The 15,014-nt window shown below is 37.8% G+C and overlaps 1 protein-coding gene across 1 annotated transcript in view; it reads left to right on the forward strand.

The window, feature by feature from the left end:
- The window catches only part of lrrc1 (leucine rich repeat containing 1), an 86,467-nt gene that overhangs the window by 44,282 nt on the left and 27,171 nt on the right, over positions 1-15,014 (forward strand). Inside the window, exons 2-4 of the mRNA XM_061910326.1 lie at positions 6,787-6,904; positions 6,991-7,069; positions 9,947-10,036. Of these exons, the coding sequence (XP_061766310.1) occupies positions 6,787-6,904; positions 6,991-7,069; positions 9,947-10,036 (287 nt within the window). The remainder of the gene's footprint in view (positions 1-6,786; positions 6,905-6,990; positions 7,070-9,946; positions 10,037-15,014) is intronic.

Below are 15,014 nucleotides of genomic sequence, written 5' to 3' on the forward strand. Positions count from 1 at the left end.
CAGAGAGGAAGGCGAGAAACACTTTTTATTTCAACAGACTTTCGCGCCTTCCCTTCCGTCAAAACTCTAAAGGCCGACTGCACATTTCCTATCTTCACAATAAAAGCCCTGCTTCATGCTGCCTGCGCTAACAAAATAAGAGTCTCGGAAAGCTGGCGTGCACAAGTGATGTGCACGCCAGCTTTCCGAGGGATCGCTTGTGCACGCCAGTTTTCCGAGACTCTGTATTTAGTTAGCGCAGGCAGCATGAAGCAGGGCTTTTATTGTGAAGATAGGAAATGTGCAGTCGGCCTTTAGTGTTTTGACGGAAGGTACGGCGCGAGAGTCTGTTGAAATAAAAAGTGTTTCTTGCCTTCCTCTCGGTCATATTTTCATAATAATGATCTTGCAGCAGCCAGCGTCATCTCACAAGACCCTCCGGTACCGTGAATGTCATTTAAGTGACGTCTTGGTGAAGATTGATGATCACTAATTTTTAGGTCTATTTTTTTTAAAAGCCTGGCTGGAGATCGACTGACACACCCCCCGCGGTCGACTGGTAGCTCGCGATCGACGTAATGGGCACCCCTGATCTAGAACATTGGTTCTCAAATGGGGGTACACATACCCCTGGGGGTACTTAAAGGTATGCCAAGGGGTACGTGAGATTTTTTAAACATATTCTAAAAATAGCAACAATTCAGAAATCCTTTTTAAATATATTTATTGAATAATATTTCAACACAATATGAATGTAAGTTAATAAACTGTGAAAAGAAATGCCACAATGCAATATTCAGTTTTGACAGCAAGATTTTTTGTGGATATGTTCCATGAATATTGATGTTAAAGATTTCTTTTTTTGTGAAGAAATGTTTAGAATTAAGTTCATGAATCCAGATGGATCTCTATTACAATCCCCAAAGAGGGCATTTTAAGTTGATGATTACTTCTATGTGTAGAAATCTTTATTTATAATTGAATCACTTGTTTATTTTTCAACAAGTTTTTAGTTATTTTTATAGCTTTTTTTCCCAAATAGTTCAAGAAAGACCACTACAAATGAGCAATATTTTGCACTGTTGTACAATTTAATAAATCAGAAACTGATGACATGGTGTTGTATTTTACTTCTTTATCTCTTTTTTTTTAACCAAAAATGCTTTGCTCTTATTAGGGGATACTTGATTTAAAAATATGTTCGCAGGGGGTACATCACGGAAAAAAAGTTGAGAACAACTGATCTAAAATGTTAAAGAATCAACATTTAATGGGAATCTGCACTTTTTTCAAATGTTTTCTGTACTTTACAATCATTATGAGCGTCAAAAACACACGTCTTTTTTTTTTAGGATGTTAAAAATGATTAAAAATACTTGCAAGATGCGGCTAATGAGTCATTGAAGCCTTCAAAGCCCTCTGAAATAACTTCAGAACCCTCCATCAACGTTTTATATACACATTACAAGTATATATAATGTAGTAAAATACAATCATAACAATATTTACTATATTTACTGTATTTTGGTCATTTTAGGCAATACAGGAACTTATATCCTCTGAGCGTTTATTTCCATTTTCATAGCAGTGCACTTTTGACTACCGGTGACAAATGTGTGTTCTTACTTCTGGAAACAAACACGTGTGTTTTTTTAATCATGGCAGACTTGCTAACAGACAACAAAGGCACATTAAGATTCACAACCTTATCTTTTTGAAGCTGAATATACAGAGGATGAACTACCGGTTATAGAGGCGAGCACAAAAAGAGGGTGAAACGTTGGAGCAGACGAAAGCCGAGAGATTGAGGTCGGCGTGACTTCACGTTGTAAATGTGGACATTAGAGCCAAGCTATGCCAACATTAATGTTGTGGTTACCCAAAATCATTTATTACATGTACACACACAATAGTACTGAAAAATAGTACTGTTGACAGCATTGAGTACCGGTATTGATTCCCAAGTACGAGCAATACCCATCTCTACACACATTTAGTTTTTTTATTTGTCTATTTTATTTACCAACACGATCATTATTTTAAAGTATTGTTATTATTAGAGTCAGTTCTGTAAAAATGTGTATCTTTAGTATTGTAGGGCTTATGGCTAGGAACATGTATCGTTGCACTCTCAAGCCTGAAATTCTTCATACGCCTGTCAAATATTGACTAAAAGTTTTTGTTCAAATGCAAAATAAAAAAAATTAAACGTTTTGTACTGAACCACTCATGGTCATAAATAGACGAGGGAATCTTTAGGAACCTCACGATTCGATTACAATTCACGTGCTGCGATTCGATCAAAAATCTTATATTGATGCGTCTTTGATGTATGCGTGATACTGTTTTACATTTCTTCTCGTTTAAATAAATAAGCCTTCATCACTTGCAACTTTTAAATACAGTGTATTTGTAATAAAAACCGGTTGAATAAATGTCCATTACATTTATTAAATTAATGGAAATGTGCGCAAAACTGGAACCTAAGTGCCTTAAAGAGGCACTTAGGTTCCACTTAGAGCTGGTTGGATGACTTGAAGTGGCTCGCTTCATTACTTTATTTACAATAAATAAATGATCAATAATTGACATTTACTAATCAATTTTACAATCGCCCATATCTGAATTCCGATGCATCTAAAAATCATTTATTTCCCCCAACTCTAGTCATCAGTTGGAAACAAACACAAGGGCACTTACTTCTTAATAAGCTGCATTTGTTTTTTTCCTAGCCAAAGTCACACATCTGACCAGCCGTGTGCAATTTAAGGCCAACCCAGAGGAGATTATGTTTCATTCGAGGTGGGAGGAGGGGCGGAGAGTTTGTTAATCAGGGCAACTCGATAGCGGCATTCCCACGCAAAAAGAATCGTGTGCCTCCTGCTTGGGAGGCCGGGCAGGTGATTTAAAGTAAACTAAGTTTCTTCAAAAAAACAGCCCAAGTTGGGCGTGTCTTATCATGTCCACAAGCAAAATTGAGATGTAGCATGAGAACTTGGTCTGCAGCTCGTGATTTGTAGATAAAATACTATCTTAAATTACTACTGACAGCTAATCTAAGACTGAATTCAGTTTAAATGACTCTACTGAAGACATGCAATCTCTCTTTAATGCAGTATTGTAGTTGTGGACCAATTTAGTACCATAAAACAATTGATCCATTTTCTTGTTTGACTTTATTCCCTTTTTTGTCAAGCAACATTTGTTTGGGTGCTTACGGTCAAAAAATATCAGTACGATCCCAAACAAATATGCTAAGAAAATCAAATATTTATTGAATACGTTCAATAAATTGAGAATATATAAATATGTATCTAAAAAAATACTTTTAGAGCTAGATTGAATTGAGAGAAATAATAAAATGTGTGGGTTTCATGCGTCTGCCTCACAATACGAAGGTCCTGAGTAGTCGGTTCAATCCCGGGTTCGGGATCTTTCTGTGTGGAGTTTGCATGTTCTCCCCGTGACTGCGTGGGTTCCCTCCGGGTACTCCGGCTTCCTCCCACCTCCAAAGACATGCACCTGGGGATAGGTTGATTGGCAACACTAAATTGGCCCTAGAATGTGAATGTGAGTGTGAATGTTGTCCGTCTATCTGTGTTGGCCCTGCGATGAGGTGGCGACTTGTCCAGGGTGTAGCCCGCCTTCCGCCCGATTGTAGCTGAGATAGGCACCAGCGCCCCCCGCGACCCCAAAAGGGAATAAGCGATAGAAAATGGATGGATGGATGGAATAAAATGTGTGGAAAAACTCAAAACTAGGGTTTTACTGTTACCATATTTAAACTTGCGATGTTGAGAATACTTTATAGTTGTTGTTCTTCTAGATAAAAGCTTTAATATTAAGAAACGATAAAGTAATTTTCTAAAAATGTTTGTATGACTGGAATTTTATCTATCTAAATTGTATGGTATACATTAGTAATAATATCATTAACAACTGTATATTTAGGGATGGCTACCTTTCACATTGAAACTGATACATTCTCACTACTTTTGTGTGTGTTCATGTAGTAATAAAGGTTTTTTGTTGAGTAATAAAATATATTTTTTATTTTATATTCACGCCTGAGCTGATAACGATCAACGTCACTGTGCCTTGTTTTTTTACACTTCCGAATCTCATCTGCCAGTATACATTTATTTTAGTTTGTCCTAGACGTGTTGACATAGTCAGGAAGTAGCCTTTGCCAGTAAGTTAACATTATATTAGCATGGAGCTCGCACATTTTAATTTTAAATGCTTTCTGTTTAGCATGCTTGCTTTGTAGGTATTCAAAATTGCTAGAGGCAGTCCACCACGTACACGGCTATTTGCTTACCAAGTTCTGTCTGCAACCGGACGTGACGTCACTTGCGTCACAAGGTGTCGAAATATGGTGGTTATTTAAGTTTTTTTACCATGCATAAAAATTCCAATCATACATCATATAGTTCCAGTTCCTCATTATGGCATGCCCGAAACGTAGTAGGAAGAAGCAAAGTGGATTTAATGCTACTCCTTTTCGATTCGTAGCAATTTTTTAAAGACATTTGTTTGTACTCAGGCTGTAACACAACTGTGAATAAATGAGTACGCAATTACATGAATAGATACATGAGTACATAAATAAATATTAAAAATATTAATAAATGATGAATAAGGTTCTCATAAATTAATATATATGATTGACATAATGAAAATAATACAACTCACATTTTTAAATGTTTATCAGGATTGTTCCTCCTTGTGCTTTGTGAACACTTTGAGTTTGAACAGTTTCTTAAACTGGATCATATTAGATTGTTTGACTACTTTGCTTATTCCCCTCCATCATATAATTATATATATTAATATACTAAATACCCAGCCTGAGAACCTTGGAGAGGAGGAAAGCAATGGATGTCGAGCGGGTCTAACATGATACTGTGAAAGTTCAATCCATAATGGATCCAACACAGTCGCGAGAGCCCAGTCCAAAGCAGATCCAACACAGCAGCGAGAGTCCCGTTCACAGCGGAGCCAGCAGGAAACCATCCCAAGCGGAGGCGGATCAGCAGCGCAGAGATGTCCCCAGCCGATACACAGGCGAGCAGTACATGGCCACCGGATCGCACCGGACCCCCTCCACAAGGGAGAGTGGGACATAGGAGAAAAAGAAAAGAAGCGGCAGATCAACTGGTTTAAAAAGGAGGTCTATTTAAAGGCTAGAGTATACAAATGAGTTTTAAGGTGAGACTTAAATGCTTCTACTGAGGTGGCATCTCGAACTGTTACCGGGAGGGCATTCCAGAGTACTGGAGCCCGAACGGAAAACGCTCTATAGCCCGCAGACTTTTTTTGGGCTTTGGGAATCACTAATAAGCCGGAGTCTTTTGAACGCAGATTTCTTGCCGGGACATATGGTACAATACAATCGGCAAGATAGGATGGAGCTAGACCGTGTAGTATTTTATACGTAAGTAGTAAAACCTTAAAGTCACATCTTAAGTGCACAGGAAGCCAGTGCAGGTGAGCCAGTACAGGCGTAATGTGATCAAACTTTCTTGTTCTTGTCAAAAGTCTAGCAGCCGCATTTTGTACCAACTGTAATCTTTTAATGCTAGACATGGGGAGACCCGAAAATAATACGTTACAGTAGTCGAGGCGAGACGTAACAAACTCATGGATAATGGATGAATGGATGGAATATTCTAAATGTCTTAGGTGCAGTACATGCATACACATGTTTTAAATACTTTTTTTTTTCTAGGTATATACTTCTCTTTTGTTGAGAATAATTGTTGTTCATTTCTGGGTCGCAGGTTATAGTTTGCTTTGTACATAATTTTTGCGGTTTACAAATGTACCAAATCATCGGTTTTGAATATTTTTTGATTCAATAAATAAAGACTTTGAATGTTTTTAATAGCCAACATTGTATTTTTCAACTGACCTGTTTTGTAACACGGTTAGTGAATGAAGCATACTTTAATAATAATAATAATAATAATGAATTTGATTTATATAGCGCTTTTCTATCAATTTTATCATATTCACTTCATATTCACAATTTGTGGTGGTAAGCAGTTATTTCCCCATATTTCTACACAATAGGTGGGATATGGTAACACTGGCAAGCAGCAGAGAATATGCAATTATTTTTGGTCCAGAACATAATTAGCTTTATTAATTATTGAAGTATTTCTTGTTACCTATCCCAGGGCGGCTGGGGCTACAAATGTAGCTTACCCCCACCAAAGTGTGAATGTAGAGTGAATAAATGATGGGTTCTCACATCTCTGTGAGCGCTTTCAGTATCTACCTGATAAAAAAAGTGCTATGTAAATCTAATCCATTGTTATTATGTTATTGTTACTTAATATTGTATATTTTTCCATGAGTTTTCCGGTTAATTTAATCCATTATTACGCCCATTTCTTAATTTGATCTTGTCAATGTCTATCTACTCTGTCTATTTGTATTTGTGTTAGAAATATGGTACTGTTTGATTTTACTTGAATTGATAATTTATTCTGTCGGTACGATAAAGTACCGGCAGAATTTGGTTGGTTTAAAAAAAAACAAAAAACTACTGAATTCGGTACCCATCCCTACTTTTGACACATGTATTTTCTTTGACACTGGTTAACTTTCAAGTTGCTGTAATCTCACAACAAAATTTTAGTGCAATGCCAAATCACTTAAAATTAAAAAGTGAGAATTAACAAGAATATTAACATCTAAATAGGAGTTTTACAGCAAGTTTGAGGCGAAGTGGTTTGGGGTGTTTGACTTCCGTGGTTCCCCTCTACATCCTTTGACTCTGTGTTTTCTTTTACCTTACAGCCATTTTTCCAGCTAACAAAGCTAAGAAAACTTAGCCTGAGTGACAATGAGATCCAGAGAATTCCGCCAGAAATAGCTAACTTTGTGCAGCTGGTTGAGCTAGATGTCTCTAGAAATGGTAAGAAATATCACATCAGTTTGGATTATATGATTAGACTAGGTTTTTTAAAACTGGCATTTATTGTTTGTCCTTTGTTTGTGCAGATATTATGGAAATCCCGGAGACCATTGCATATTGCAAAACCCTCCAAGTGGCAGACTTCAGTGGAAATCCATTAACAAGGTAATTTGACAGATTATGTTGCTTTTGCCTGTCAGAAATGGGGATATGAATAGCGGATGAAAAAAATCAAGGCTGTGTAGTCGTTGCTGCGGAACAAAACATAGTGACTGCATCGAGCAATGTGCAGTCATAAAAATTATAATGACAAAGGCTGACAACCGCTAATGGTTTGAAAACAATGGTGAGCAAGCACATTGAGAGTGAGAGAAAGACATAAAGCAAATATTATTCTATTGGGTGACCAGAGAAAAGTGTTGTTTTTGCCTCATTTATATCCAACATATCCAACTACAGTAGACTACAATGATGCCTTGACTTACAAGTTCCCCAACTGGCAAGTGTTTTGAGATACAATCTGTCTCTTGGCTCACTGTTACGCTTTAAATTACGAGCAAAATTTGAGTTACAATTTTTTTTTGCCTATAATTCACAATCCTAATAAGAGACAAGAACACATTTCTTTTCTTTAATGCATTCTAACCCGTAAATAAATATCCTCTTACAATGGAACCAATGTCAGCCATGACGTCGTTGGTTCTATTTCAACTGTAAAACCCAAGAAACAACCATCTAAAGAGTACCATCAATACTCCATTTACATTAGCCAAGTATTAGCAATATCGTTATTATAAGCTCTAACGTTAAGGAACTAAATTTAGCGGCGCGTTGATCAGAGAGAGGTAACTTCCTTATGCTGCTGTATTGACATCAGCTGGTGAGCTGCTTTCTCGCCTTGGAGCTCGTGAAAGTTAACTCTAGATTATAGATCGTGCCTCTCACCTGGATAGTAAAATTATGTGGACATAAACTGGGAACTTGTTAAACTTTTAAAGCCAATTTAAAGTTTGAAATGGCAAAACCCCACACAAAAATACGCTTCCTTCCGATCAACCCCACTCCGCTTTTTTTCCTTTGCGAGGATTATGACTCATTCTTCATCTAAACAGAAATATATTGAAAGGCAATGGCAATCACATACTTTTTTTTTTCTTTTTTTTTTAATCAAAATTGCCAAATGCTGATCCTAAGTATTACATTTACTTTACCCACCTTAGGTTGTAGTACATTCTATTGTATTGTTTTTCATGCAATATTTCACATTTACTGTTAACGTTAGTTTTTCTTTTTAGAAGTCATGTTACATGTTAAAGGGCAGCACGGTGGAAGAGGGGTTAGTGCTTCTGACTCACAATACGAAGGTCCTCAGCAGTCTTGGGTTCAATCCCAGGCTCGGGATCTTTCTGTGTGGAGTTTGCATGTTCTCCCCGTGAATGCGTGGGTTCCCTCCGGGTACTCCGGCTGCCTCCCACTTCCAAAGACATGCACCTGGGGATAGGTTGATTGGCAACACTAAATTGGCCCTAGTGTGTGAATGTGAGTGTGAATGTTGTCTGTCTATCTGTGTTGGCCCTGCGATGAGGTGGCGACTTGTCCAGGGTTTAGGCCGCTTTCCGCCCAATTGTAGCTGAGATAGGCACCAGCACCCACCCCCGTGAGCCCAAAGGGAATAAGCGGAATGGATGGATGGATGTTAAATGTTAAAATGGTGCTGTTTTGGAGAGGCCAAGATTTGAATACATTTTTATGCGTGACATTAAACTGAGATTAGAGTGTTTTGAGTGATGAGTGCCTGAATGGAACCAATTAAAGGCCTACTGAAATGAGATTTTCTTATTTAAACGGGGATAGCAGGTCCATTCTATGTGTCATAATTGATTATTTCGAGATATTGCCATATTTTTGCTGAAAGGATTTGGTAGAGAACATCGACGATAAAGTTCGCAGCTTTTGGTCGCTAATAAAAAAGCCTTGCCTTTACTGGAAGTAGCAGACGATGTGCGCGTGACGTCACCGGTTGTGGAGCTCCTCACATCTTCACATTGTTTATAATCATAGCCACCAGCCGCGAGAGCGATTCAGACCGAGAAAGCGACGATTTCCCCATTATTTGGAGCGAGGATGAAAGATTTGTGGATGAGGATAGTGAGAGTGAAGGACTAGAAAAAAAAAGAAAAAAAAAAGGCGAGGGCAATGGGAGTGATTCAGATGTTATTAGACACATTTAATAGGATAATTCTGGAAAATCCCTAATCTACTTATTGTTTTAGTGAGATTATATGGTACCTGAAAGTTGGAGGAGTGTGGCCACGGGTGATGTGACCGCCAGTGTCTCCGGTGGGAGGAGGTAAGAGAGTCCGCAGCTGCAGGGGGACGCAAGCTCCACTCATGTCTACGGTAAGAGCCAACTTATTACCACAATTTTCTCACCGAAACCTGGCGGTTGACATGTGGTCGGGAACCATGTTCGCTTGACCACTCTGTTCCATAGTAAAGCTTCACCTTCGGGAATGTAAACAAGGAAACACCTGCTGTGTTTGTGTTGCTAAAGGCAGCTGCATTACACCGCTTCCCACCTACATCTTTCTTCTTTTACTTCTCCATTATTAATTGAACAAATTGCAAAAGAGTCAGCAACACAGATGTCCAGAATACTGTGTAATTATGCGATTAAAGCAGACGACTTTTAGCCGTGATCGGTGCTGGAAGAACTTGTCCGCTACAACTGGTGACGTCACGTGCACGTGTCATCATACGTGTCATCATTCCGCGACGTTTTCAACAGGATACTTCGCGGGAAATTTAAAATTGCAATTTAGTAAACTAAACCGGCCGTATCGGCCTGTGTTGCAATGTTAATATTTCATCATTGATATACAAACTATCAGACTGCGTGGTCGGTAGTAGTGGGTTTCAGTAGGCCTTTAAGATCCTAAGTTGAGGTACTAATGTAACAGAAAGGATGTCATCTCGTCTCTTGCTTCAGTATTTTAACAGAATTTTGAATCTTCTGCTGTTTCTGCCCCCTTGTCCTTCCAGGCTACCTGAAAGTTTTCCAGAGCTGCGGAATCTAACATGCCTTTCCATCAATGACATCTCATTGCAAGTCCTACCAGATAACATTGGAAAGTAAGTCACCGCGTCAATTTGTCTGATTCCATTTGACACTGTGAGCATAATTCATAAGCAAGTAAAAATAAATATATTTTTATATTTAGATGTTCTTTTATAGAGACATAAGCAGGCAATTATCAGCATTTAACCTTCGTCTTGTGTTAGGGTCGGCACTGACCCGTTTTAGTTTTTAAATGCATCATAAAAACACCACATACATTTATTTTTTTGCATCAAAGCTTTTTGACTTTGTCAGGAACCTCTTTGTCAACAAAATAAAAGATTTAAATTTTTTTCACTAAATTATAAAATGCTCTGGTAGAAATTATGCCCTTGGTGTTGTTAGGGTCGGTTTCGACCCAGTTATGAAAATAAGATGATAAAGCAATGATAAGAGCCAAAACTGAACACACTGACAGCCAGCTCCTCTCCCAATCATGTGAGCTTTAGTGGATTCTCATTTTATCTTGTTATCCTGTACAAAAACAAACAAAAGATGGACACTAAAAGTGTCACTTTTTGCCACTCTGATTTTGTATTTTTATTAGTTTTGGAACTAGTAATCTATTTCTCTTGGTTTCATTTGCTTGATTGGTTGTTGGTTGTTGTTTGTTTGATGTTGGATTTCTGTTGCTGAAAAAAATACGTTTTAGCCTTTTTCTTGAAGTAAATATATATGGGTCGAAATTGACCCGTAACGCCATAGATGTTACTATAGTTAAAATTCTTAAAATGAAAAAATAAATAAAACACATTTATTTAAGAGATGTGTTCTATTACCCCTTAGTAATAGTTAGGTAACACAACAACCTTTTTTTTAATTTATATGATTCTCTTGAGGTTCGTTTTACCATTTTTAAAAATTGAAATCGAGGGGTATACTGACAAAAAAAGGCCCAATGGCCCAAACCAAAAATATTAAAACCAATATTTTCAAGGATAAGGAAGCCTAACGAGGTAACCAAGAGATGAGAAACAAATTGGATCATAGATAATTGTTTTTAGTGTATTTCACAGCTGATTTAAGACATGGGTCAAAACCGACCCGTTAACATAAGAGATGGTAACAGAAAGCTAACACAAGAGGAAGGTTAAATAACAAGATGCACTTTCACATTTTGGTGTATTACGCTCACCCACTTTAAACGCGGTTTAAAACACTTCGACCTTATAAAAAGAATGTAAGAAACGCTTACTGTCATACGATTAATTTTTGTTGAATGTTTTAAAAGCATAGCATTCTCCTACCCTTGGCTGAATTGTCTCTTTAAAGCTTGTAAGGCTTGTTAGATGTCACATAATCAGCCAGTAGTGAAAAGGCCTCTCTGCCAACATTCTTCTTCCTATCAAGTTTTAATTGGATTTAATAACACAGCTCTGTGATGTTTGGATCACATTGCCACAAGGGATGTTTTAATGGCAATTGCGGTGGATTTTAAGTGAAGTTGAGTTTCAGCCCTTAGAAGGTGGATTTAGAGAGGAAATCTGGGCACTCCTGTTCAGAAAGGTTTGTAATATCCTGATGTACTTTCCCAGTTACCCTCATTCACCTTTGCTACATCCATGTAATATTTTGTACAAAACCCTAGTGGACCCTCAAATGTCAAAAACCCCAAATGTGGTACAATGTGGAGTTTATTGGCATTCTAAAGGATTACTCTGGTTTGCGGTACCACTGATGAAAATCATACGTGGAACCAGAAATGTAGCTTATTATCACAGCAGTTGGTTGCTCAGTACACTCTAAAAATACAATTATTCATAATGTATCATACCATATTTACTCAAATGACTAAATAGAAAATGGGCTTTCCCCCCACCGCATCTGTTTTTGTAGAATATTTTAAAGGACAAAATCAAACACAAATATTCCCCCTTTTTAAAATCTTTTTTTCAAGACCAGTGAAAAACCTTTTAGAATGCAACAAATAATATATCTTATTTCTAATATGCCCGACAGTGTGTTGTTGCATCTCTCCAGGTCACTGGTGTGTTGGAATGACGGTGTCAGGGTTAGTTTGTGACAAACCCCAAGATGCAGAGAAGGAGGCAGGCATTGAGTGAGAAAACATTGTTTAATAAAACACTAAGACAAAACCAAACAAAAGGGGTACAACAAAAAGCGCGCACGAGGCGGAAAACACACTAAAAGAGCTAGCATGGGAGCTAGAAAACAAAAGGAGCTTAGCATGGAAGCTGGAAAAAACAAAAGGGCCTGGCGTGGAAGCTAGTGGGTAGCAAGCAGGAAAACAGAAGTCGTTACGTGTAGAACAAAGACAAATTGAAAGCAGGGAACAAAAGACAGTAAGCTACAAACTGCTACCAAAATATAGCTTGCTGCTACGCTGCAATGGCACGACACGACAGGAACGACAATACAGAAGTGACAATAATCCATCACTGACTGGATGGGAAGACAGGTCTAAATAGGATCTGGCTGATTGACACCAGGTGTGGCCTGGTGCCAATCAGCTGCAGCCGAGGGGACACAGCACTCAGGGAGAAAGACAGAAAACAGACAAAATAAGAGCTCTGACAGGAACTAAAGACAGAAAATATTACACACACACAGAGGAAAAACTAAAACACAAACAAACTGTCAGGGGCAAGCCTGACAGACGGGAAGAAAAGATCTTACTCATTTGTTTCACATGTATGAATCTCTAGACCTCAACCATAAGACAGCTTGACTTTTTCAGACTTGTTTTTAGGGAAATATACTGACTTATATTGATGCTATTGGGTTATATGACTGGATACATTAAATTCCTAATCTTGTCAATAGATATGAACACTGCTGTTGTCAATTGTCTTTCTAAATCATTTATTGACATTACACAAACACATATTTACTTTGGATTTTTTGAGTGATGAATATTGTTGCCTTACTTTGTACAGAGTTCATTCAGAACGAATAACAGACAGAATATTTAGTATTCACAGGTCAAAACTGCATACTGATGTAGGACTAAGCATGCCTCAGATCCGCAATGGATTAGTGTAAATTCAGAATTTTTAAATAATTATTCAGGAAAATCATGTTGAAAATCCTCAAATCACCCAAACTGATATACAGTAATCTATTTGCTTTGAATTCAATGTTGCATTTAAAACTACTCTTTTTATACAATTTTCAACACTGGCTGATTGACACCAGGTGTGGCCAGGTGCCAATCAGCCGCAGCTGAGGGGACACAGCACTCAGGGAGAAAGACCAGAAACAGACAAAATAAGAGCGCTGACAGGAACCAAAGACAGGAAATACTACACACACACAGAGGAAAAACTAAAACACAAACAAACTGTCAGGGGCAACCCTGACAGACGGGAAGAAAAGATCTTACTCATTTGTTTCATCACATGTATGAATCTCTAGACCTCAACTATAAGACAGCTTGACTTTTTCAGACTTGTTTTTAGGGAAATATACTGACTTATATTGATGCTATTGGGTTATATGACTGGATCCGTTAAATTCCTAATCTTGTCAATAGATATGAACACTGCTGTTGTCAATTGTCTTTCTAAACCATTTATTGACATTACACAAACACATATTTACTTTGGATTTTTTGAGTGATGAATATTGTTGGCTTACTTTGTACAGAGTTCATTCAGAACGAATAAAAGACAGAATATTTAGTGTTCACAGGTCAAGACTGCATACGGATGTAGGACTAAGCATGCCTCAGATCCGCAATGGATTAGTGTAAATTCAGAATTTTTAAATAATTATTCAGGAAAATCATGTTGAAAATCCTCAAATCACCCAACCTGATATACAGTGATCTATTTGCTTTGAATTCAATGTTGCATTTAAAACTACTCTTTTTATACAATTTTCAACACTTTTACGTCAAACATGTTCTAGTGCAGTCTCCAGGGATTATAACTATGAATTATAATATACAGTAGGCCTATTTGTTTAGGGTCAAGTGATCTCTCTGCTCCTTGTTCCTCTTGGTACGGCTTATGTGCCACATATGCCCCATATCTAATATGTTATGTAACACTGTCAGCCAAGTGCTGTTCATCGTCAAGAGACCAGTGCGATAAACTGTTACGGAAAAACATGGTTTGAATTTTCCGAAGAGGATAAGATGATGGATGGCATGCTTTTTTATTATCTGCTTTGAGGAGGGAGTTACGACGACATGATGAAAAATGTCTCTTGTAGAAACATGGGTATTTTCTTGACATCATCTTTCAACAGTTACAACAGTTACTGATTAGAGTAGCATCTACTTCAGAATATTAAATGCTGTTATTTCTGTGGAGTGTTCCTAAAAAGGCTTGTGACTATAAAATGCAAACTTTACAGTATTACAGTGGTCTTATATCCATCCCTGAGGTTGAACAAGTTGTATCTCGAACAAACGTTTTAATCAAGGTAGGACTGGGCGTTTAAGACAAAAACTAAAATCACAATTACTGTATTACTCTGACCATTGGGCACACCAGATCGGCAGTGGGCCGATGAGCGAGTTTATTCGGGTGTTAGTTCATACAAAAGGCACACCGAATTAGAAGGCGCATTAAAGGGCATATTATGCTTTTTTTTCTACATTTAAAACACTTCCTTCTGGCCCACGTAACATGTAATAGTTGTTCTTTGGTTAATATAGAATAGAAGATTAGAATAGAATGGACTTTGTCATTATGGGGCGGTTTAGCTCGGTTGGTAGAGTGGCCGTGCCAGCAACTTGAGGGTTGCAGGTTCGATTCCCGCCTCCGCCATCCTAGTCACTGCCGTTGTGTCCTTGGGCAAGACACTTTACCCACCTGCTTCCAGTGCCACCCACACTGGTTGAATGTAACTTAGATATTGGGTTTCACTATGTAAAGCGCTTTGAGTCACTAGAGAAAAAGCGCTATATAAATATGATTCACTTCACAATTCACAATGTGTGCATATAATGAGATTAAGGACTTCAACTCAAGGTGCGGTAGTGGGAACGAATATGGGATAAAGATAAATATATGTTGCAGAGAT

This window comes from Nerophis ophidion, linkage group LG09, assembly GCF_033978795.1.
Source record: "Nerophis ophidion isolate RoL-2023_Sa linkage group LG09, RoL_Noph_v1.0, whole genome shotgun sequence".
Taxonomy (NCBI): Eukaryota; Metazoa; Chordata; class Actinopteri; order Syngnathiformes; family Syngnathidae; genus Nerophis; species Nerophis ophidion.